The 27444-nt window shown below is 32.1% G+C and overlaps 1 protein-coding gene across 7 annotated transcripts; it reads right to left on the bottom strand.

Annotated features, from left to right (window-relative positions):
• Window positions 1–3123: 3123 nt before the first annotated feature.
• Window positions 3124–26361, bottom strand: LOC136417684 (uncharacterized). 7 transcript variants are annotated; one of them, XM_066403499.1, is made up of 6 exons: window positions 25933–26359; window positions 13150–13252; window positions 9455–9606; window positions 9150–9391; window positions 3677–3887; window positions 3137–3624 (listed from the first exon to the last, which is right to left on the bottom strand). In XM_066403499.1, the coding sequence occupies exons 2-6, from the start codon at window positions 13167–13169 to the stop codon at window positions 3299–3301; spliced, it is 951 nt and encodes a 316-aa protein (XP_066259596.1). In that variant the 5' UTR covers window positions 13170–13252; window positions 25933–26359; the 3' UTR covers window positions 3137–3298. The 7 variants fall into 7 exon arrangements, with proteins under 7 accessions (XP_066259599.1, XP_066259598.1, XP_066259600.1 ...); XM_066403500.1 differs by lacking the exon at window positions 25933–26359 and adding an exon at window positions 25905–25923; XM_066403498.1 differs by lacking the exon at window positions 25933–26359 and adding an exon at window positions 13309–13880.
• Window positions 26362–27444: the final 1083 nt, after the last annotated feature.

The following is a 27444-nucleotide window of genomic DNA, read 5'->3' as shown; positions in this document are numbered from 1 at the left end:
AATGGCGGCTATTTTTGCAAAAGCCAAAAGAAAGATACGTTTTCTTGTGCTATACAGTGAATACCAAAAATATTCGGACGGCACGCACCACAAAATGATTCATAGCAGAAAAAATGAATTCTTACGTATTTGGCATGCATTTATTGCTTGCTGAGTGCAGATATCACAGAGTACAGTTAGAAATAATATCCATCATGGGTCGGGTACCAAACAAAAGTAATGTTAGTTTCGATAAAAGGCGATTAGTAATATTTCATTACGAAAAATGTAATTCCTATAAACATTTTGGGGAAATGCTCCAATTAAGTAAGATCACAGTTGGAGACATAGTCCAACGTTACAAAAATGAAGATAGAAGACTTCCAAAGAAACAAACAGGTCGACCAAAATTATTAAATGTAACCGCTTCATAATGAGAACCATTAAGAAACCACTCAAAGTGAATACTCCAAAATTGAAAATCCTATTGGGAAATCATTCTAATAAAATAGTGAGTACTAAAACTATTCATCGGTGTAATAGAAACCATGGATATCACGGCAGGATATGTAGGAAAAAGTCATGGCTTAGTAGTAAAAATGTTAAAAGTGCGATTAAATTTTGCTAAAGAATTCATTTCCAAGCCAGATAATTATTGGAGTGATGTAATTTTCTGTGATAAGTTAAAATTTAATATTTTTGGTTCAGACGAACGTCAAATGGTATGGAGGAAAGCAAGTGAAGAATTGCAGAAACATCTTTGTCCAACGGTAAAACATCGAGGAGGTTGAATTTTGGTTTGGGGGTGTATATCATTACTAGGTGAATTGGTGAATTCGTTTTCATTGATGGTATTATGGACAAAAATGCATATTTAAATATTCGAAGACAAAATTTACGGAAAAGTGCGGAAAACATGGGCACATTAAATTCGTTCAAGCTATACCAAGACAATGATCCAAAATATAGTGCCCATATTGTTCGTGAATGGCTGTTGTACATTTGTCCTAAAGTTTTTAAAACTCTTCTCCAATCTCCAGACTTAAATCCAATAGAAAATGTATGGCATTATTTGGAAAAACAACTTACAAAACATGAAATAACACCAAAAACAGTATTAAAAACCAGGTTGCAGGAAGAATGGAATAAAATTTATTTAAATTATTTAAGAAAAATTGTATCTTTTATGCCTAAACGTTTGAAAAGTGTAGTTGAAGCAAAAGGTGGTCATACAATATGCTAATTTAATAAACTATGTTAATTATTTATCTTTAAATCCATTATATAGATATAGTAGTTATGTATTAGTTATTACCATCCGAATATTTTTGTGACGCGTTTAATGGTTCTCTAGACTTTTTCTTGAAATTGCAATATAAACTATTATGATTTCCTGTTCTTTTTTTATACAGACCCCTAAATAAATGATTGATAAAGACATTTCTAATGTAAAAAAATAAAATAATAACTAATGTGTTTAATTAAGATTCGTGAAATCTTTAAAAAGGGCGCGTCCGAATATTTTTGGGACTCACTGTATATGAGGTAAAATTATGCATTAGAATCAAAATTGTGACGTATTGAGGTACGGGTGATAGTCATAAATATGCTGAATATTGATTAAATTTTGTAGTTCATATGTTCAGCCGTTTTTCAGTAATCACCTGCGCCAGGTGGGAAAATGTCGTTTTGAGAAAAGCGCGGTCAAAGTATTTTGAAATGAAAAACACATAAAAAACTTTTACGACTAATTAGCAATGTCAGGACCATACGTACTCGTAAGTCCTTCTTCATCATAAAAAATCATTTTCAGCTGCTTTGACTTCTCTTCTGGCGACGCGAGCTTCTTTTGAGGTATCGGAGCTACATTGGTGCGCTCGGTCAACGCACTCGTGTTCATGGTCAAACCGTAACTTTTCTGGGCTAAGTACGTTACCCATTATCTCAAAAATTTTCAACATGGGTATGTGACCTTCGTTAAATACAGAGGCAGCAGTACGAGTGGTAATTTCCAAGATTTTTTCGCCGCAATATGCGTGTTTAGATGCTTAAGGCAAGGGCTGAAATTCTCGTTATTGTTTTGCGTGTTGAAACCTAAACATTTCTTGCGAAGATCATGTTGGCTTAAATTTTCATATGTAGAGTGTCGGTGAATATATATGGAAAAACTTTCAGGGGATGAAGAACTCATAAAATCAAATATTAAAATCCAATAAAGTTAGATCCGAAATCGTTTCATTTCTAAAATACAAAGTATTTAATTAATTTATTTTTTCATATTTTTTAAATATTTCAAAAACGGTTTGGAATATGGATATGACGTTAGGAACACGCTATGGTGGAATAAATGTGCATGTTCTGGAGTAGGTAGAATGTTTCCATCTACGCCAGTGGTGTCCGTGCGGCTGTTCAATGGGATGTTTTAATGAAAAAATAGTACGCCACTGATCTTTTTAATACAAATATTTTTTTTAATATTCGATTAGTTCTTAGTAAAAAAGGCATCTTCGTGTTTTGTAGCTCAAGTAGCCGTTTTCAATATAGAAAATAATTTCCTGTGACTATTAAAAAACCGGTATAGGTTTCCAAGTGCGATTTTTATTTTTTTTAATGAGAAATTAATTAATTTTTTTTTGTAAAGGTAGAAGACATGAAGATTCAAAATTTGAAGATTGAGGAAAAGTTGAAAGATATCTCCATTGGGAAATTTAAAAAATGTTTTGAAGTTTTCGCCTTACTGTTTTTGACTTAACCCGATTGATATGAATATTACATGGATTCTGGAGATCTGAATTGAAGCTCGGGAGCCTTGGAAAGGATTTGCTTTAGATAACCAATTTTAGAAAATTTAACATTAAGTAGTTTCAAAAATTAAAAAAACAAAAGATATACAGTTGACCCAATATCTCGGGAATTAATAGAGTGGTCATTGAAAAAATTGCACATTGCTTTCTATGTTCGCAAATAGCTGGAAAATGGGTAGAGACATAAAGGATTAATTAATTTTTTTTACAAATCTACAAATGGCAACGACAAGAATATTTTAAAAATTTTATTTATTTATTCATGTAATAGTTTTAACCTAAATAATACTCAGCATTACAAGCTAAAAATGGAGCTAAAACACATTTTAATAATATAACATTTCACTGCAGACCAAATTGGGTGAGGACAAAACTACATAGTATTCCCTTATTATGGGATGGTCAAGAGTAAAATAAAGCGCATAGAAGAATTACCTACCTCTAACTACAAACTATGGCAAAGTATATGGCTACAATCATTCTTAAACTACATAATAAATTTCAATTAATAACACTTACATATGATTAGTATGTGGCAAACTACTAGCGCTAAGAGTACTTTTGCTTTTCTTCAACAAGATCTTATCCTTAAATAGATTCAACTTGGACGTTTCTCTATGAATCGGCACCGGAGGATTCTTTGCTTGCGAGGTCTGCCTTTCCTTCTCTATCTGAACTACGGATTGTAGATCGAAAGAAAATTCACTGGGCATGGGACTTTGAAGCGTAAGTACTGACGATTTCACCAATGCAGAATCCTTCATTTGATTTTCATCCGGAGTATCCAAATAGAATTTGGGCATTGAGTTTTGCCTGATGATGGGAAGCTCTTTGGGAAAGTCTAGAATGAGGAATGTTGTAAAACAAATATTGAAAAATTCAATTCAGCTAACCGCCAATTTTTAATGATAAACTCTTGGACATTCGTCTTTCCCTTAATGATTTGCCTCTGAGAGTGACTTCCTCTTCTTCATGAACAACGAGACTTCTAGTCTTCGATTTGAAGTCGTTTTCATCTCCTGAACTTGAGGATGTTTTGTCTGGAATGTTGTGGAAACTCACTGACTTCTTAATGGGGAATTTTTCATTTAGTCGAGGAGGGATCTGAAACACGAGAATTGCTTTACGATGATTAGGTGTTCATTTATTATGATTGCAAACTATTTGCCTCATAATTAATGTCTTTGTTTAAATAATCGTTTAAATAGGATTGCGGAAAATATACGATGTATTTGCATCATCCGGTAATTATATTTTTTCAAATCCAAGTGCAATCACGTCACTTCAAAAGCCGCTCTGTAGATGTGTTTGTTAAGAGGTAAAAATAGGAATTTAATCTAATCAACTTCACGATTTTACAAGTACCACTATGCTGCGGTTTAGTTCAGATGTTTATGATAAGAAGTTGTTAATACTGCTGTTTTCCTGAGTGATTTTCACAGATTTTGAGTTCATCTCATATTTTAGTCGAAGACTTTTCTTTCGAAGGTAAGTGCATCTGAAGATTTCATATTGTGAGAGACCTGCATATTTAATCATTTAATTTTACAACGGTGATTAGGGGAAGATTCGTTTGGCGCTAAAACATGCTAATATAGTATTGTTATGAGCTTAAGCATAATTAAGAAATACTTTTAACTTGTATGTGGTATGATTACTTTGCCAGATAAAACATTTTGGACCTAAAATTATATCTTATGCCATTTCCAAATTTAACCCGAATTCTTGTTCCGGGTTCTTCAGGGTGAAATCAAACGATTTCTGAGGTTTTTCAGTCATTCATCATTATTTCATTTCATCAATAGCAGGTTGTATCGGAAAAAAAAAATGATGTGGTCTATCTTACACTTAAGGGATATTTTCATGCAATAATAGTACACATATACAGGGCGGTCCAAAGAAAACTTTGTACTTCGATTTTCAATATTTGAAATGAAAATGTGTAAAAACGCTCGGACCCGTCGATTTTTGACTCGAGGGGGACAATTTTTTATTGTATTTTCAGCCATTCAACTTCAATCCCTGAACAGGAGTGATAGTTACCCCCAAAATTTTTAATGCAAAGGGGTGTCGAGTAATATCTCATTTTAAAGGTAGATCATTTGTAAAGGTCAATTGTAACAAAACAAAACAAAAATTTTAAGTCCTAGGGCGCTATGGAACTGTGGGCCTAAAATGATAAAAGTATATCATCCAACGAAAACTTGACTCCTCTAATTTTGAAAAATAAGGACTTTTCGGGACATACTTAAAATACGCCAAAACAGTTTTTGAGGGGAACGAATGTTGTTATAAAATTCAACCCTCAAACTTCACCCTTATGCGCATCACAACAACCCTCTTAAAAATTTTATATGGCTCAAGGGGTTATGTGACAACTCAAATTCAAGGTTTTTCAAAATTACATTTAATGGTTTTAGTTTTCGAGAAAAATAGCTATAAACTTCGTGAAAAACGCAATATAAACTCAGTTAAATAGTAGGTAAACAATGAAAAAACTTGTTCGTTGATAAGAATTTAATTTGTTTTCGATTTTGTACTCACAAACAGTCTTTGGTTACTTTTATTTATTCATTTATTCTTTTAATTTTATTTTTAATTTTTTTAATCAAGGACTGGGACAAAACTGGGCAAAATTGGACGACGCCACTGGATTTTACGTCACGAAAAGCTATCCATATGCTTTTAGCTATCTATTTTAATAGGTTTGAAAATAACAAAAGTACAAGGGGGATCCCGAAATAAATCCTATTAAAAAGCCATGTCTTTTAAAAACTAAGGGAGTTATGACAAATTGAACAAGAGATGAACATTTCAAGGAATGAAAGGTCGGTGGCATATAATAAAAGTTCAAATCATTCGAATTTGAGCAAATAGATAACCAACGTTTCAAATTTGCAGGAAATGAAGATTTCTGAAAATGATTGAAGAAAAGAAGTGATTGCGAGCTGATCAATCTAACTTTTATTTGATCTCTCAAGATTTTTAGCGAAATTGCCATCAAAACCTTCCCAACACTTGCATAGTATTAATTTCAGAATTCAAATTCAAGAGCTCTTTAATTATTTCATTCGCCTTTTCAGAAAACTTATTTTGATAGAAATTTCGTATGAACTACCCTACCCTACCCTTGCGGGATAGTGATTACCACATCACTAAGACAACCCCAGGTATCTTCAGTATGCAAGTGATGAACGTTTCCCAGTTTCTACTGATTTTTTTAACAGTGTGTTTTTTACCCGGAGTTTCGGTAAGGTGATTTTTTTCGTCAATTTTGAAATAGAAATTCTTTTTTATGACGTTTCTAGCTTACATTAGAGAAACTCATATTTAGAATTGCGATTTTTTTAAAGACGAAGCAAGGAGAATCCTTACTTATTTTTTTCCGTACCTATTTGCGAATATTCCCCTTTCAACTACTATTCGCCTGAACTAGTTACCCTGTTAATCTTGAAGAAGTTAAATAAGGAAATGAATAAAACTTACAAATAATTTGAGATTCAACGAAACATCTAAAGTGTTTTTAAATAATCAAAAGACCAAATATTGAATATCCATTGTGAAATTCTATACTCTCATGGAATTTTACACGTACATATTTGTTTTTTCTAAAAGTTTATTTATTAAAAAAAATGAATTCCTACGTGCAAAAGTTAACGGAGCCTGCTTCAGTTGAAAAGTAAATTGACGATAAATTTTTCTTAATCTTCCTAATCTGTACAACTTGGACACATTATTAGAGCACATTAGAAGTCATAATAGTATGTGTATTTTTATCTTTGTTTTTCGTAACATGCAAGCTGGTTTACGTGTTTTTATCAGGCTTTAGATTTCATCTCATCGGAGTAGGTCATTATACCTTTAGAATCATGTTTACACATTTAAATGGGCTATGCACTAATTGGATTCGCGTGATGTGTATCTTAACAAACTTAATCAGAAATCAACAAGAGATTATCATTTTATTAATATTAATGATTGCACGAGAATATGTGTAAATAGATACATGAAAGATGTTGCAGTTTGATATTACTTTTATTCCCTCAAAAATAATTGGATTTGACCCATCGCGATTTGCCTTTTTTTGTTATGTGTACATATATATTTTTAAGTTCTATTAATTAATTGTCCAATATCAATGGAATACTTGTGATTTATTTTATTTGCTCAAAACAGACTTAGCAAAAAGTTAGCAAAGTTTCGAAATCTTTGTTGAATTGTGCATGTCCCCTATCTAGTAGGTAATTATAAACTTCGATGGATATTGTAAAATTATTGCAGGATTTACATAATTGATTTCGATAATAATAATTCAATGATTTTCTGATTTAGTTTTAAGAAAAAATTGTTATCCAATTAATCAATATTGAGCAGTAGCGCATCGATGAGGATTGCTATGCTTGATGGGGGTTACGATCTGTAAAGCTTTAGGAAGGGTCGTGTGAAAAACTAGATACAAAATTAATTTAGCAATAGGCTCCAGGTACATTACCTAATAACGAACACACAAAAAAATACTTTGCAGGAACATTTAAATTGTGCACTCACTATTTTAAATAAGAACTAAATGCAGGCTCGCGAAGGAATTTTATATACAGGGTGACAATTTAAAAATTTACAATGACTATACCTGGGAAACAAAAAAAGTATCACAAATGCTTCGAATTAATTTATATAATATTGTAGGGGGACCAAAATGATGTATTAACCAACCAGTTCTCAATTATCCCCTCATCCCCAATTAAATAATATTAAATGGCAAGCTCCTACTTGTGATATCTTATTTTAAAGCTCTCCAAAAATGCTTTTTGATGATATCCTACAAAGCTACATTTGATTAAGTAGTTTTCGGTTGATTTAAGAAAATCTCAATATTAACTATAGTATTAAAATTAAATTCAAAATAATTAACAAAATAAAAAATATACAAGGTGTTATTTTGCTAGCCCTTCGATTTAGGAGCTGACCCTGCTTATTTGGATATAATGTAGGAGTCTCCTATATTTTCACTCAGATTATACGACGGTAAATTTGAAAATGAAAGCTTTTAAGGACAAGTTTTCAACAAACCCCAAACATAGTACAATTTAAAAATGACCCAACCTGAGCTATCCAGAACTAAAAAGGAATATAAAGAAATGCTGGGAGGGGAAAGTTTTCAAAAAATTTCACCAAGTGTTTCATTTTTTTTTACGGTACTTAATTAAGACCTTATCAAATACCCATTGAGGAATTCAGCTTAATCGGTTAGCAATAACTTGTCCTTATAGGAATACTCTTCTACTCTGACATAATTTTGAATGAAAATTCATACTTGAAATAATTTTGGATTTTGGAAAACAAGAGGTTCTCTTATTAATTCGACTCTGGGTAAATAACTCACCATAGGAATGTTACTAATCTTATTTATAGTATGCATGAGTTCCATAATAGAGGTATCCAAAAAAAGAAATAAAGTTGTATAAAGCTAAAATAATAATAAATACGAGCATCAAAGTAAGAACTACCTGTTTCGAGTGGCTATTTATAGCTTTAAAAATTAGTTAGGAATAATGAAGTTGGCCCTACCACCTAGGCTAAAAATGAATTAAACCCTTGATTATGTTACTGAATCTGTTATAGATAGATGCTCGTATTTGAGTAAAATAGAAAACTACACAGTATTGAAAGGAAATGTCTAATTCTAAGCTTTTCCAGAACAAATAATTATTCATGGGAGAACTTTATTGCTCTCGGAAATTGGTTAAATAATATAGTTACAAAATATAGATAGTAATGAAGATTAAATTTACGAGTAATTAGATATTTGTAGTTATCCATTAACTTCTCATATATTTGATATACTATATCCTATGTATTATTTATATATGTCGTTATAACATAAAAGTACAACAAAGGTGTATACAAGAATATATAATAGTTCAATCAGTTTTTTAAAGATTGTTCTATTAGTTTAACTTAACATACACATCACACATAAACAACCATATTATTGTAATAATTACTGTTGGAAGAATAATACTTTTCAAAATTCAGGTCATTTAAAGCACATCATGATCCAAACCACCAATAATGACGCTAAAGATAGTGTTTATCGATCGAGGTTTATTAAGGTCTAAAATACCAAAGTCCTGGTAACTTACCAAAAAGAATGTAACCTATGTAATCATGTAAACGAAGAAATTGGCTAATTTTCTGCTTGAATTTCATCATTTCTGTGGAAATTATCTCATTGTTAAAGTTACGAGAACTTTGATAGCGCCGCGAATTCATCTATTAGCATGAATTGCTCGAAAATAGTTCTTTTATTTCGCAATTTAAACCGTTGCCAATTTGGTAATTTACCTTTTAATCAGAAAAACTTACTTTTTTCTTTATAAGATTTTCTTGAGTCTCACTTTCGGTGCCGTCAGTATCGGTGGTCACTTTTTCAGCCACCCTTTCCTCCTTAATAAAAGGCATATTGGTCAAAAAATTGGTCTCGAGATCCTTTGAATTCTTCTCAGGCCACTTCAGTCTTTTTCTTGGTTGTTCCATCACAGGTTGTTGTTGTTGTTCTTTATGTTTCTTAGGTTCCAGAGGATCGATTGTGACAATTGATCTTCCAGCTGAAACAGACGATTTACAGCGTTTATATCATTTACGAGGGATTTCAGTTGTGGTGATTTTACCTATCACAGCTACACTATCATAAAACGCCATGTTATCGAACATGTTGTTATTTTTTTCGCCTGATTTTTTTGCGGGTTCTTCGTACATTGCAATGCTTTCGTCGAAGCAGAATTTTTCTTCTATAAGGTTCCAGTAACATGTTTCCCAACAACTGGAAGGAAAACACGTAATTGAGCAACTAGAATTATCATAAATATGTTCTATATGTTTGAGGTGGATTGTTCAGGTTAGTTCAGGTTACTTCATTATTTCTTTTATTTTTTGGAAATTACTACTCAGACACCAGTGGGGGTTGTTGCAGCGGTAGAATTACACGCTATTCTGAGTTAAAACTGAGGATAGTGTGCAATTTCACCGCTGCAACAAATCCTTCTGTGCGAATAAAAAAAACAGAATAGAACATCAAATAAACATAAAAATAAATCACGTATACTCCTGGATGAATGCATAATGCTGAAATTATGGAGCATGGTCACAAGGCTTTTTTCCGTCCCAGAAATTATAATCTTACCAATGGCACAAATACATTTTTTACCGAAAAAACATTACAAATCACATTTATTCTAAGCACATAAACAAATTAACTGCCTATAAATCGAATCTTTAAGAATATGGTGAAACTGTTAAACTGAATTTACGACATCTGCGAGATGAATCCTCAGAGAGAAATGATTATAGTTATGACGGAAGTTTTGCGCTAACACTTGTAAATGGTATACGCAAACAATGAATTTTATTTAGCTCTTGATAGAAAATGGTCAATAATCTGAAAAATCCGTTCAGAGTGATGAAAGTGGATTCAGTTGATTTATTGATTCTGTGGTGTTGCGTATTTATTGGGGCAATGGTCGAGCTTTACGGTTTGTTGGAAATTGTGATTTAACCTCGTAAGTGGCGTTTAAGATCAGCATAATAATAATTTGCTGCTCACCCATATTATTTTAAACTAAACATTTAAATGTCAGGGATGTGCAACGAAAAAGGACGATTTAATAAATTATTAACTAAATATTCGAGGCACTCTTTGCAGTAACAGGATTTTTGATATTTTCACCAAACTGCAAGACTGAAGCTTAATGTGTGATATTTTTATATTGACTAAACTGTAATAAGAAAAACACTGAATTCGAAAATTTGAAAATCCAAGATGGCGCCCATAATTAAAACAAAGTTGAGGATGGTTTTCAAAAATCGAAATGTTGGATGTGAATTAGGATATCGCCACGTTTATAAGAGAAGAAGTTGCAGTGTTGAAAAATTAATAATTTTGAATCACTTCGCCAAATAAGCTAAAGAAAATAACCAATTTCCCGAAATTTCAGTTTTTTCCGAATTCTTCTGAAATTCATTGGGATTTTCGAAATTTTGAAACTAAATATACTCGAACTCTAAATTGAACAGCATTATCCCAATTTATCCGACTTAGTATTTTTTATGGTTACCTAAATCTCTATAGTTGGGTTTCGGAAATGGACGCTCTCTCTTAATAATATTTGATACTGAATTAAATTCTAGACTCGAAAATGCTTTAAGGTACACTATGTCCTCTTTAAGCCCCAGAACACCGATTCAAAAATTCTGAGCGGTTCACGCACAACACCAATTTCCGTGGGACCATGCAGCTATGAACATTTTGAAATTTTCCGATATAATTCACAAACGGTAAATTTTAGACATAAGACACTTTACCTAAACTGGATTAAAAATGAAACGAGAAATCCGAAAATAACGAAAAAATTCAAGAATTTTATATAAAATAAGAAAGTTGGTAGCTACTTCCGGTATAACCGGATGTGCCGCCATTTAGAAAATAATTTACTTGGATCAAAATGGTCGATTTTAGCCTGTAATCAAATTTGATTGGGCTACGATAGTAGGAAGTCAAAATTTTTTTAATAAACGAGTTGCGTGATTAGCTGTGTATAAATCATCACTTGGATTAAACTTTCGTTTTGTAATATAAAAATACACACAACACAAGCTTTTCTTGCATAATTTAACAAATATACTTGCGTGCGTTGTTCAGGACAATAAAACATGCGCTAAGAAAATAATTTTTCTATTTTTCGAACACATTTTATAAGTTTTTTGGTGCAGGCATCTTTTAAAGGAGTATTTACATAGCAGGAAATCGTTAGTTTATTCTACCAGATAAGAAATAAGATTCAGGAATCCGAAAATCCTGAGGGCACAACTGTTGTGTGACTGAGTGAGTATCTAACCAAAATTTGAAGAAAAAGTTAATATGTACCTATTTTATATAGTAATAAAAGCAATACAACTTCAATTTCAAGACATTAGATATCTAGCAAGTTAGCAATGCTTCCACAATATATTTTTTCTCAAGTTTAATGACAACTTTCTCAGTCAAAAAGTTCCTACGCCAAAATTCAGAAATTATATTGATAATTCTTACCCCTGAATATTCGAACAATGAAGTTACTAAAAGTAACAAAAGTACTTTCCTCTAAAACCACAAAAGTGGAAGGCTGCGAAAAGAGCTTTGGGAGAAATTCTGTAGCAACTCTGTAATTAAATTAATCAAAGATAAAGTTAGTTAAGGGTATTTAAATAATAAAAAATGTTTGCCCTTTCTGCGGTTTACCAAGATCTTTACCCTTTTACTTTGAAATGCTCTTATTTGTCATGGGAGGTCTATTTGTTTATAAATTGGCTACTCTCCACCGAAAATGAGAGAATATTTCGAAATTAATCAACAGTAATACCACCTACAAAAAGCAATATTGTTGTTTACATTTAACATACTTCAAAGTAGATATGATAAATGGTTCTCAACGCACGTCGGCCGTTAACCTTAACGGACGCAGGCCGTATAAACTCCGCACTACGCCTGGGCTTCCAAAACTGTTACGCATCTTGTTATAAACCTCGGCTACGCTTTAATTGACAAACTTCAACCCCGTACATAATTTACTCATTATTGATCTCTTAATGTTAATAACCTCGAACAAACCATATTGATTGATGTTGAAATTTACAGTGTCTTTATTTGGTTACGTTTATCATCATAACCATCATCACATGGAATTACACAAATATCTATAAATGCTGAACTTTCAAGTTATAACATTCCTTGTTAGAGTGGGATGAATCTCAAGCGATAAAATTGATCTTTAGAGCCTTGGGTACATACATATATGTATATTTAATTCTTGCATTCCTGCACTCTACTTCTTTTCGGCTGATTTTAACACTAAGCCAAAGCAGTATTTAATGTATACATTCAAAACACTATATCTAGCTATTAACTCAGGCGGAAATTAAGAGTTGAGATAATTAAAATGAACCATTAAAGAGCTTTTGAAAGAACAACCAGTACACACAAGCCTTAACGCAATTCAATACTCATATTTTTCTCAGGTTTTGATATATCTGTTCGGTATTAGTTATTAATTATTATGGATTACTGCAACTAATTTAAATTATAGTGGTCTACATTCCATAAGTAGCCACATGGTACATTCACATTTGGGCCAGTCAAGACTCATTCAGTCATATTCAGAATTTAATTACTGTCACAAGGGTCTTTTAAATAATTTGTGTAGATCGGGGTACCACGATGGGAATCTTTGGTAATCATAGTTGTTAAGATCTATATTGTTTAATTATATCGATTTTGGAAATAGTAAGAAGGTACTTAAGGCGTGCGAGAACCATAAACTAAGGTACTTACTCTTGACAACATCTGCACATTTTGCCACAAACTTGTCTGAGTTTGATTGTCACATATCCACCTGCGCAGGTTGACTTTTTCAAATGTGACGACAATCTATTATCTGAGATAAGATATAATTTTAATTTGCTGGAAACACAAGTTTAAAATTTTCTCTACCTCCTAATCATTTTATAATGGTACTTGCTGGCACGCGAATTTTCAAACAATAATACTTTTTCGAAATAATAGGATTGATTTATGATTTTGCACGATAAGACTGTTGGTACCGAGTGTCGTATTTCGCGGACATCCAGTCTTGATTTAAAAATATCACCATTGCGTCAGCATAGACTTTTACTAAGGGTATTTTAAGAAATTATTTTTATTGTCTTTGTGCAATTCAAGTATTGGGCTGGACAGATTGGCAGATTGATGGCTCTTGATTTAAGTGTGGACTTAAATAACCTGTTAAAGATCCGCGATTTTAGAACCGAGTGTGCTGATATTGCTATATCCAATAAAGCTATAAAGACCTAGTTATTTACATTCAACATTCCTCAAAATAAACATGATAAATGCTCCTTAATGTATGGCGGCCGTTAACAATCTTTAATGGATACAGGCCGTGTAAACCGAGTAAAGGAGCCTGTGTTACGGTTACGAACGGTTATAAAGCCACAAATAAGCTGTATGAAAAGGAATTTGAAATGCGGATATGAGGACATTAACCCTCAAGTCTTATTTAAGAACTTACACGTATATTAACTTCTTTTGTTGTAGAAAATACTGTAACCTTCGAGTGTATAAACATTTCTTTGGTTTTTTCTCAGATTAGCTAAGTTTGAGGTGTAAAACATACAAGTCCAATAACATCCGCATAGATTTACCGTTGGAATATCCTAGAGGGGTTTTTGCCCGTATCCTCGCTACTTTATACTGCACACCGTGTACTTTATAATCAAAAATAATACATAATTCTTTAGAAACGTATTAGTGGATAAACACAAAATCTGCTTAAAATACAAGTTTTTTTTTAATTCTCTATAAGCACTTACTTCATTATTGTGTTTTCTTTCATTTTTTGACAACGAAGTTTTATTAAAACACAATAGCTTCGTCTACAACATAAATTTTAATATTAAGTATTTGGAAAAATTTGTATGTCGAATTTTTGAAATTTTTGGCGCCTGAAATTGAATGAAAAACTTAATCATTTGTGGTGGATTACAGCGCTAAGTATTCTCGAAAACTTGAAAAAAAATTCGAATAGCTTAAGTACAAAATGATTTTAAACCACATCTTGTTTTAAGACTATCTTCGTTGACATTTAAAATTTTGAAAGCAAAAATGAAATTTTAGAAACTTTTTAATCATGAATCAGTTTATAGAAACTCATTTTTCTTAAAAACGATCTATCCTAGCGAAATGAAATAACAGGACCTCTTTTACTTAAAAATATTTGCGATTCAGTCATTTGATTTAAAAAATTAGGAAATATTATAAACAAAAATATTAAGGCAACATTTACGTAGGAGACGCCCCTGACTAAAATCTGCAATTATTAACACAAAAACAGTTTTTCCATTCCAACGTATTAAAGTAAGCCAAATTTGATAATTTTAGCGCAAACCGTTTAGAAAATATTCCGAAAAACCATCTTCAGAGTTTCTCCTTTAAGGGGTTATAGCTTCTTTAAAGAAGCAATTTTTGGGGTATATTTATAAGAACTTTTTTTATTATTTTAATCTCTAGAATCACTTCTCAAAATATTTCAACGTTATTTTCGAACATCCTGTATAAGGAAACGTGAACAGGCCTGAACGTTGTCAGAAACAATTATTTTTTACAGCTTTTATTTAATAGTTTCGGAATTGTCAAGTGCAATTTGAAAAACGTCAAGGATAACTCAGGATAGTCCACCGTAATTTAGAAGATGTGAGTTTCAATTCATAAAACATCATATATTCGAATTAAATACTTAAATGAATTTTCTCTTTCTATCGCCAGTTCCATGAAGCTCATTGAAACCTGGTCGATGCTGATGATGAAAATTAAAGTTTGAGTTTCCATATGTGAAGTTTTTAATTATTTATGGAAATATATCTACATTTCTTTGTTGAACAAGACTTCATACATGGAAACTTTTTCATCATTTTCATTTTTATCGTCAATTTTATCGTCAATTAGCCAGATTTAAAAAATACCTTCACGGAAAGTGGTGAAAAGGGAAAATTAATTTAAGTTCTTAATCTGAATTAGTGTTGATTTCTGAATAGTATAACATAAACAATATTTATAACAAATTTCTGAATAAAGTCTTCTGCATTACAGCGGCCTGATTTGAATTACCATTGATGCTTTCTGAATTACAGCTGACTATTCTTAATTACAATTAATACTTTTTAAACTACAATTGACTATTCCAAATTACCATTTTTGGCTCTTTTTGAGTTACAATTGGAAATGGGGCAGCTTGGATTATTACTCACCCAGCAACTTAGAACAAAACTGAAATCTTGCAAATGCACATGATGTATTTGATTCATGAAATGGGCTAGTTAAATATAATTTGTCTACTGAAAATGCATTATATTAATATTTAGTTTTTGACAACATTGCACTTATTCATCTTAAATTGTACTCTTAATTTTTTTAAATTTAATTTGCACTCGTGCAAAGCTTTCAAAAAATCGTCGTGATCTGCACTTGCTCTTACTGTCGCCCCTGACAATACACATACACATGTTCGGCCTCAGTCGCATGCGGAAGGACTTGATGGGCCTGTTTATAAATAATTATTATTTATAAATAAGAACGTCAAGTCTGTGTGTAAAAACATTGTTGTCCATATAGCCGTTCAATAAATATACACCATACTTATACCCGTATGAGTATTTTAGTCTTGGTCAAGGCTATTTTCAATGAAAAGATAGCCAAATTTAAACACATATGTAGATCCATGGAATAGAAGTATTTAGAGGTCCGCGAAAGGTAGACAAACACATCTTGGTATGCAGCGATTTGAGCCCCAGATTTATTGATTGAAAATATTTTTAAAATGGTGGTGTTTTTGGAAATATCTTCAATCAACAGATTTTGGTCTCAAATGACTGTATACTAAGTTGTGATTTTCTAGCTTTCGCGGTTCTCTAAATACTTCTAATGGGCACTCGGCTAAAGATACCCTGTGTATCAAAAATGTTCGAACAGAAGTGACTTTAGTATAACCACTCGAACTAGCGGATTTAGTTTTTGTTTCTTCTACATTTTAAAACTAAGTCCAATTCTGCAGCGTGAATTAAACATTATGCAACTGTCAGTTGTGATTTTTTAAATAGAATATCCAGAAAAAACCAAAGGGGTTCAAGTCTGGCGACACCGCTGGACACTCTGTGGTACCACGTCTTCCGTAATCAAAACTAAATACAGTACAAAAGTAATTACAACACAAAAGAAATTGCTAATTTGCTTACAGATGATGAAATAGTTTTATCTAAATAAGTAATTTTGTACTTGAATATTTAAAAAAAAATCAAATTTACTTATAGGGAGTGCTATATAAAATATTTATAGAATTGATCGAAGTATTCAATTAGAAAGAAAAAATGACAGTTAAATAAGTTTTTGACGCGCCTTGCATAATTTGAAATTGTTTTTAAATATACAGAAAATGAAAACCTATCGATGTGTCCACGCCACTTCACTGCAATCGCTTTATTTGGAAGATTTTTACGTATTCCATAATAAACCACAACACTGTATAGCTCAGTTTAATTGATGCTTCTGCTTAAGTTAGTTCAGGATACACTCTGATCTATTTATAATCCCTTTTGAGTAGAACTAGGCCTAAGAGTCCGTAAGAATACTTTATCTTCTTACTTCAATCTGAAAGGAAAATAACCTTTGAATTTACTATATTAATTTCCAAAAATTGTGTGCCAAAAATAACAACCGTTCTCATAGCCTCAATAAGTAGCTAAATGTTCTTTAATAAAACATTAACACCGAACATACATTCGTTTTGGTTGGTGGATGATTTACTATTGTTACCGGTTTCGTGCCATATAGCACGAGACCCATAATGGTTTGCCCTGGAATTTTGTGTCTAATGTGTGGAACATTTTTTATCAGGTGTATAAATTAATTCACGGCCCTTTTTTAACACTTTAGACTTTTATTTATAAAAAAAAGAATAACAATTTAATCATCAAAGTAATTGCCCTTACTTTCGATGCATTTCTGCCATTTATCAGGTAATTTTCGAATCCCATCTCGGAAGAAAGATGGTGATTTTGATTGGATAAAATCTTCCATTGTTTGATGGACTTCTTCGAGAGATTGAAAGTGTATATCGGCCAGGTGATGTTGTAATGCTCGAAAAAGGTAATAATCAGAAGGTGCAAGGTCTGGTGAATATGCCGCATGAGGGACAACTTCCTAGCTCAACGCGGAGATAATGTCAATGGTGTCTTTTGCCCTATGCGGTCGCGCGTTGTCATACAACAAAATGACTTGCCTTGTTCCACTACCATTAAAAGGTATTTTTTCCCTCAATAGCATCCCTCAATTTTATTAATTGGTCTTGATAACGGTTAGCAGTAACAGTTTCTCTTAGTTTAAGTGTCTCATAATAAATTACACCTTTGGAATCTCACCAAATACTCAATAACAATTTTTTTCCGTGGATGTTTGGATTTGCAGTACTTGCTGATGGTTCTCCCGGATAAACCCACGATTTTTTTCTCTTAGGATTGTCATACAATATCCATCTTTCATCTCCAGTAACAATTTTACTTAAAAAGTCTTTTTCTGAATCGCGTCAGTAGATACATTGCAATTTCGCAGCGCCGATTTTTGTTTTCTGGGCTAAGATTATGGGGTATCCAGCGACTTTCCTTTTGTATCCTTCCTAATTTTTTCAAACGTATCGAAACAGCTGGTTTAGTCAGTCCGAGTGCATCAGCAAGCTCTTTTTGTGTTTTGCAGGAATTTTCATTGAGTAAGTTCTCCAACTCTTCATCGTTATCCTTTTTTGGTTGACCGGGGCGTATTTCATCTTCGAGATCAAAATTTCCATTTCGAAACTTTCGAAACCATTTTTTACACGTACTATAAGATACAGCATTCTCTCCCAAGGCTAAACAAATCATGTCTTGCGCTTCTGCGGTATTTTTGCAGCAAGTTGAAAAGTGAAAAGAAGACAGTGCCTCAAGTGCTGCTTGTCAGACGACATTTTATTTTGTAATGTTCTTCGCGGTTAGATTAATCAAATTAAGTGATTTGATAGCTCACATATGGCACTTCAAAACTGACTATATAATTAGAAAAATTTGTAAATTCAGATAGGTGTTTTAACCAATTTTATCTAAGGGCCGAGAATTAATTTATACACCTAATAAAATAAAAGCATTTTTTCAAGTATTTTTTCAATAAGTGGTTGGGGATAAATTAATGCTGATACAAAATTAGCCCTTGGAATAGTTGCTTCTGTTTGTCTGCTTCTGAACTGGTATATTATTATAAAAAGTATCAGGCCATTAGAATTGCTGTCAAATGGTGCATCACATTCGAATACCTAAAATCTAGAGATTTTGAAATCGAATCAGCAATTTAGTGTGGTAAAGCCACTTTACAGCATGCTTGGAAGCAAAGACTTTTTCATGTTTAAATGTTTTTTCATTATAATTTTGAAAAATTCATTAAAACTTATGCACATTTGATAATTCCTCGTTTTGGAAAATTCTTATCAAAGCAATTTAAAAACTTAAATTTATATCTGACTTAAATGATGTGAACTGTCACTGTCAAGCAAATAATAAATCAATGTGAAATATTTCATGGCTATTTTAAAAATGCAATATTGTATTAAAAAAAGGTTGTAAGTCCGCCATTTTGAGAAATGACTGTCTACTTATTGGTATCATTTTAATATATGAAAAAATACCTCTTTATATAACTTATAACTTACTATGTTGTCCATTAAAAAAAGTAAGTATATGCCATATTTCAAAAATGACAGCTGTCAGAAAAAATCTGATTAGTGTATTTTTTCCGGGAAAAATGTTCTACAATATTCGTATTTATATAATTTCTCTAGAATCAATAATTAGACGGCAAGATCGATTAAAAGAAATCGACAAAATTTGATTTTTGCTAAATATCTAGCAAGTTATGGACTTTTAAAAAAACTAAAAGTGGTTTTAAATTGGTCCCACAAAACTGCAATTTTTTTCCCTATTTAACAGATTTAGTAATTCCGCTGGTTTCCGAGATCCCTTTACTAATCATCGAAAAAAACGCATCTTGTATAGGGTAGGGTGTTCCATTTGAAAAAAATAATTTTTCAGATTTTTGCATCTAGCAACAAAATCATTAGCTTCAAAAACACTGTATAATGTAGAATTTGTCGTTGACGAAGTAAATTACTGATCTTTGTTATTAAACTGCATCCAAAATTTTATATTTGTAAGAGTCAAAATTGCTATATAGGAACCGTCTTATTGATATGAGATTTAAAAAATGCAGGGTGTGAATTTGAAATAACAAATTTATAGCTTCTTTTTTATATAAGCAACAAACGTACCAATAATGAAAATAATTTAGATTGACGGGTCCAAATTTTCAAAACGTCCAGTTTATTTTATAACATCTAAAGTACGATCTTTATGAGTTGCTGAACGTGCTCTATAATATGGTCATAATTTGACTTAGGCTAAATTTAACTGATTATGCATTCAACTAAAAAAAACGAATGTATAGAAGTACTTATTACATAACACATATTAACTGTTAAGTAATTATACATATAATGGAACACATTTATTCCTTGAAGTATTGTAAAATCCAAGCAAAGTAAATTTCCTTCTTGATATGGATTAAGTGGGTTTTTCCTTCGGAATGTCGTCCGGTTTTCACGAACATGCACATAAGGACATTTTTAATTAGAAAAACTTGATTCATTAAGAGAGGAAAGACATAAGATTTAGATATTTAAAGGAGAACAAAAAGTTGGCAATTAAGGTAGTAATCAACTGTAATGTATAATTTCTCTATTCTGCATCGTTTCAAATCATCTGTGGTACATACGGTGGACATTTTGAATATAGAAAGTTTTAAATCATTAATACATGAGAATCCTGATATAATAATTGCAGATTAATTCTTTCAATTGTTATTAATAGGTATTATTTTTTCTGAATTCTTGCGAAGTTCTGCTTAAAATTTCTGCCTGAAACTAGGTACAAATGTACAGGGTGTTTGACGTCTTGTGGTTTTACTTTTAAGGGGTGATTAACTATTTTAAAAGAAGTCTACTAAACCCAAAACACCACAATAAAACTTGTTTAGGAAAAGAGGTATAATAATAATTTATCAATTAATTTCTTTCGTTCATTTTTCATCTTCAGGTATTCACGAATTATTCATTAGATTCATGGTTACTGCCAGTAGTTTTTCATATTTATCATGCTATGTCATGTGTTGTTAGTCTCTACATTGCTTAGATTTTGTAATTTAATTTTATTAACATTATTAACGAAAGTATAAACTAATGGTTCATCGTACTAATTCAATGCACGTTGGCATGTTAATTTATGGGAAAGCACACCTATTTTACAATAATTTACCGTCCTAGTATTGTTAATACACTAAAATCTGGTGATGAATTGGGCGAACAACAACGCGTTTTGGATGCGGAAGGAGTGCTAAACTTTGTTGAGGAGGATCTTTTTACCAGTACTTAAGAAATATGTCGCCAAATAAATGTCTCGATTCAGAGTGTCTGTAAAACACTCTACGAGAAGTTACAATCTGAAGATTATTCCATACGTTTGGTGGTCGTATTTTATGGCCTCCCCGGGCATCGGATCCGACATCTCTCGATTTTTATTTAGAGAGGTTATGAAAAACATTGTATATACCAACGGAATACTTGATGTCGGAGGCTTTTCTAACTCTGTCGAGACTGTGCTCAGAGACAGAGTGACAACTTCCGGCAACTACTAATTAAATTAGATAATTATCATTTGCTTAAAAATAGATTATTGAAAGTTGCTAGTTGATAAATTATTTAAAAACCATACCTCCATTATTGTGTGACTTTTATTATGTTTTTTGGCTATGGGTGTCTTTTTGGGAGGTTAATCACCTTTTAAAAATAAAATTACAAGAAGTCAAACACCCGGTATAAGGCATATCCGAAAAACTTTATATCTCATATAGGTATATGGAAAATTTATTTCCAAATAAAAAGGCCGTAGCTGTAATATTCCGATTTTAAGTTTCATTTTACCGCTAATAGATCAATACACGGTATACATATGTACAACGATTTTATCTTAATAACTAGAATAATCATGTTATAAGATATCGAGAGGCCATGACTCTCTTGAGAATTATTTGCAATTGCTGATACATTAACTAGGTCAACCTTGCAAATTTTTTATTCCATTCTGCACTCGGGTGCATTTTCCTTCAAGAATAAGGTCGTTGTTTGCACCGGCAGATAAAATTATCACCGTGAAGTCCCCTCGGAAATTCCCAAGAAAATAGATTACGAGTGGTTATTTTCAAGCTTAAGGTTGAATCTGATTAAGTAGACTCAACGAGGGGCGAATGGGATAAATCATAACATTACAATGTTTGCAGATATATCATTGCCGTATATCTTTTAATACTAAGAGAATTTGGCTCGTATTTATAGCACATGAAAAGTTTATGCTAATTGACAAGTACGAGTGATGATTTTTAAGAAATCCTTGGTGCATAAGTCTTATTTTTACATTTTAAAAGATTTCAATGCTGCCGTTGATTATTCCTAGTAATGTGAGTGTTTAAATTGAGTTATTCCCACAAGAGGTATTCAGAATACCATGTTCGCGTCAATCAAAAGACCTTTTTCGTACTTGACTTCTTTCAGCGACCTTCCACTCTTGTGGTGGGTAAGAACCACATGTTATTAGATATGAGCTGTATAAACAATAATCATCCGCGAAATTGCAGGAAATAGGTTACTCAATCATTAGGCACAGACTTATACTGTAAAAAGCTGTAATTGTGAATAAATAACGTGATTCGAATTTTTCATGAATAATAGGCTTATAAAGCAAATTCTATTTTTAAGACGAAATCATTTTAGTCACGCGATTATTAAATGAAACATTTTTAAGGTGAATATGTGAAGGAGGTGCCATTAGCACATAAAGATATTATAAATCCATATAGATTGAATATTCACAAAAATTACCTACGAGTCTGCCTTGGATATTCTTTTGACTTGACCACTAACTCCACTTCCGCAAATGGTTAAGTCGATGAATGGCCTTTAAAGAACCAGTTAAGCCCAATAGCCTTCAAAACAATGATACAAATAATGCGGTTTTTTTCGTCAAGATCAAGGTCAGTTTAAAAAGTTTTTGCCAAGTCGAAGCAGAGACACAGCGGAGGATCCTCGTAGGAGTAAATCAGGGCACCCAGAGGACTGGGTGCTACCAGAAGACCGCTGTGTGATATCAAATTGAAGATTTTTATTTCCTAGAGTAACAGAGAAAATTACTAATCTACATATTCTATAAAAATGGACGTTCTAGGAGTTATTCACAGTGTTGTTCTTGCACTTTGGCAAGCAACATTAAGTACGAATTTCTTTCCCAATTTCTGCAAGTTTCACTCGAGTTTTATTCTTCAAATTCCGAAGGACACTGCGCCTTTCCTAATAAATGTTCACTTGAATTAAAAATTAAAGGACTGTTTTGTCTAAATTTTCCAGCAATATACTGCAAACAAGTAAAACACACGCCAGCGATAAGTAAGTGGGTAATTAGTTGTTGTAAATTAATTTGCCAGTATACAGAGGGGGTATGAAGTATCTATGAGCACGAATAAATAGTAATTTATAGTCGGCTAAGAATTTTTTAAGACTATTTTTTTGCTATTTCAAACAATAATAATTAAATAATAATTATAACAATAATTCCAGATAATAACATTACCCATAATAATTATTACATTTCGGTCATATCTAGCCACGAGACAGTCACAAAAAGCAAAATAAGAAATGACACGATAATAAAAGAGTATAAATTATGTTCCAAACTTGATGTTATAATTTCCTCAAGTTTTGATGAGATAACTTCTAGTTTTACATTCTGTTAAGATTATTAAGGCATACACTGTCTCAAAAATTAATTATTTATTTATTTTATTATTTTATTTCTACATTTGTTAAAAATTAATTCGAACGTTTTGTTGACTTGTTTGAACGTCCATCATCAGTTTCATTTTTTCAATTACGATCCTGATTTTTATTTCGAATCGAACCATAGTCAGGGAATACCTCCATCACAATTTAATATGTACATATTTCAATGCGAAACGTTTAAAACTAATCTTTTCATTGTTTTATCGTATAATTACTCAATGTTCTTTATTAATTTATTATTTATTGATCGCTATCTAATAGTTAGTTATTACCTATTTGATTTTTCATCCTTTATTTTTAGTTCAGAGATCTTGTAGTGAATTGTGAATTTCATTAATCTAGCCAATGAACGAAGAACAATTTGAGTGGGATTTTTTGTCCTTTATACAAGTATTTTGCCTCGTATTTGCTCAGACTTTAATATAGCTTTGTGAAACATTCATACATTTTTTTCCGAACTCCGATAACTTCCTGGATTTCCATGACGATTTCATAAATTTCCATTCGATGTCTCTCAATATATTGCACAATGGTTTTACGTCTAGACTGATGTCTATCTTTTCTTTATACCAGATTTTTCTTAAGTTAGTTTCTTATACAGGAAAGCATCTAATTTGCAACCCAACTAGGTAAATAACATGCGATTTTCTGACGTTTTATGACTGAAAATTCCATTATCATGATTTTGTATGTAAATTTTGTACCCCTTCTACAGTCATGATTTATGAGATATGAATGTGTGAGTGCGAAGTACATGCTCATATATAGGAAAGACCTAAAGGTTCCGGTCATTTTGCCATGGATTAAAAAGAGCGTTTTTGAGCAGCACACAGATTAGTTAAATGAATAGCTCCAACTCACATTCTTTAATTACTTAAAATGTTCGTTTAAAAATTTTCAAAAAATTCTGATGATGGAATTAACAGTAACGGAAAGCCGTAAAATGTACCTACACTTTTCGTGATATATGGTTAAATTATTTAAATAAGCTTAGATTGATAAAATTAAATTTTTTTTAATACGAACCTGGATTTGTCTCTGTTTACGGTCCACTTTAAGAACCTTAGTTTATACTTCAATTTGAGGCTTAACCTTTGAAATTGAGGTTTATCTCAATTTGAAAAACCTTAATCGGAAGTTTTAACCTGACTGAGATTAAATGTACCAATTTGGGTATCAAACGCATTGCATGCACACTCATCGCATGCATATTGCCATCGCCTATGATGTAATTTCGATGAATATTATTAAATTAGAAATGTTTGCTCAATATCTTTGGTTTAAACTCAATGTCAACGTTGAAGATAAGTTTAAACTAAAGTTTTACTGGTAGTTATAAAAGTGGCCTCAAACTAAGTGCAGTCGAATGCAGGTTCGTATTTAAAAAAAAGTGAGTTGATGTAGATATCTCAGATGTTAAAGATTATCATGAAAACTTGTTCACGTTCCTCTTATAGAAATTCTCTTTAATATCTCAAAAACGAAAATACTTTTATCAACCACTTATGTTATCGTTTCAAACCACATGGTATTTGGGTCACCCTATATAAAGCTATTTAGTACAATCTTCTAAGTCTCCTTTAAGAAATTACCAAATTTTTACCAGAAATGTTGTGATGACGTTATTCCAAAATTGAAAATGCAAGTTCGCTGCACTAAGGTGCGTTTTATTACAAGTTTTTGCTAAACTTTATTATGAGTTTAATGAGCCATTTAGCCGTAATATAAACTTCCTAATACTGGATTACATGCGTAAATGAGGACAAAATTTGTTTGGATTAAGACTACTTAATTGGATGTTAAATTTCTGTTTTCGTCTGAGAACTGACAATATGCTTAATATACATATCTTTTGCAAGGACCTACGTATATTATAAATTGGTGATAATAAATAATAACCTCATCCTAGCAGTCGGAAAATTTAATTATTAAAGCTAATATCAATACAAATATGGAAATCTTAAAACGTCATTGTATTCAATAGATTCTAGCATATTTTTATTAAAGATTTTTAAAGATAGTAGGCATACCTAGGTATGCTTTTTCATATGGGTATGCTGTATTTAAATAGTAGTGTGAACATTACAAACTTGCTTCACTGGTACATTTCATTCTCCGTCCGGAAAATAGCATTTTTCCCGGGCGCAGGGATAAATAGGCGAAATGTCCTGTGAGAACGGAAAAATGCGTTTCGAGCGTGTACTGAATAATATTTTTCATTATTAGACTCTGGAAGCGATGAATAATACCTGGAATTAAGTTACTTACAGGAAAGGTGTAGGGATCTTTCGGTGCCCTTTCAAAAAAGGTTAGAGCAGTTCCGATACAGCTAACTGAGCGAGAAATAATTATTTTCGCTGTCGTGTAATTGATGTAAATGGATCAAAGTTGTAATGTTATTCAAGAAGTATTCAGTAAAAACCAACGTAAAAACGTTATAACTTGCCCTTTTAATCTTTTCCCATGCCTGGGCAATTTCTGGAAGTGCTCTTTCCCAATTCGCGAAAGCAATTAACACTAAATGGATTAAATTTTAAACTGACTAAACGGTGATATTTAAAAATCAGTTAAATACCGGCAAAACATCCGCAAATTATCCTCACCGGTGGTACCTCTAGTCTTTCAGCTTACTGCTAATTAAATCCAAGTGCCAAGTGCAGTATGTTACCTCAATAAATCGTCACCAAAATAAATTCGTTTTTATTTAACACTAACAAATCAGTAATAATTAAAAGTACATACACACGAAACTGAAACCACTCGCGATCTATCCGCAAGAGCAAAGCAAAACCAAACAAACACAAAGCACGTGAAACACAGATTAATACACCGCGAGCTTATGAGTTATGTTGTGGTCAAAATTTCCGACATTGAAACGAGCTTTGCTTTGAAACCTTTCACCTTGCCGAGCTTTTCAATGACTTGGATGTAAAAAGGGCCCTGTCGGCATTCTTTTCCATTCAATACAGATTTTCAGTCCCTGGTACCTCGACGTAGCCCATCAGACACATGGTCACCCATCATTATTTGGCTATCGACGGCTGTTTGGTTATCAGTGGCGGAGGAGATAGGAGTTTTCACATTTGTTCACATTTCACAAACGTAATAACTGTTGTGAGCAATCCGTTAATGCTGATGAGTAATTCAGTAGTGAATAGAAGAATAATTGATCCCAGCAATTCAAATTTACACAGCTAACTACAATAGAAGTGTGAAATGTTTGTTTTCTATTCAGATTTCTGTAATTGTGGTTGTTTTGAGACTTGCGATCTGAGAAGCTTGAGAAGAAATATGACGCACTCAGAGCTGTCCGCAAGGTACTCAGAAGTAGCCTAGGCACGTGATATTTCCCTAGACGAAAAGGAGGAGGAGTTGATCAAGATTCCCGGATAGGAGGATGACCCATTCAAAGAGGTATAGAGTAATTTTGTTAAATCTATTTTTTTTTGAATAATTTAAAACTGGCCAAATTATCCATTACACCAAATGAAACGACATTTATTAATCGTCATACTTATTAAAGATAAATCAATACAATTGTTATACAGGGTCCCTAAGAGTATTCCGATATTTAAGGAGCTGATTGTCTGGATTGTTCTAAGGTAAAAATGTTATATAAACGTATGTCCTAAAATGAGTTGTTTTCGAGATACAGGATGTTAAATATTACGAAAAATAAAATATTTTTCTTCGTATATTCAAAATGGTGCAAGATATGTTATTGAAACATGGCATACCTACACAGTAGTACAAATCGTACCTTACTTTTCTATTTAAAGAAAAATGCTGTAAGCTTAGACGAGCGTAAGGGTTACCATGTTAATTCTTATAGGGGAATGGGGGGTACGTCACTGGTATTTTCCAAATTGGATATATATTTTTAAATAACCGATCCAAATATACCAAAAACGTCTTTTGTGTTTTTTTGATACGAAGTCGTTTTTGAGAAAAAAAATACGCCCCGTTGAAAATTTATGCTGAAAATAATAGCATAAAATAATGATAATAGGTGTTTTTGAACATGTTCAACAGACCGTGAGAAAAAAGAGAGACACGTATATTATGGCAAATGACGGTTATTTTCAACAACCGTTATAATTTATCCAATTTGAAAA

Source organism: Euwallacea similis, chromosome 29 (assembly GCF_039881205.1).
Source record: "Euwallacea similis isolate ESF13 chromosome 29, ESF131.1, whole genome shotgun sequence".
Lineage (NCBI taxonomy): Eukaryota > Metazoa > Arthropoda > Insecta > Coleoptera > Curculionidae > Euwallacea > Euwallacea similis.
This window is presented reverse-complemented; position numbering and strand designations above follow the sequence as displayed.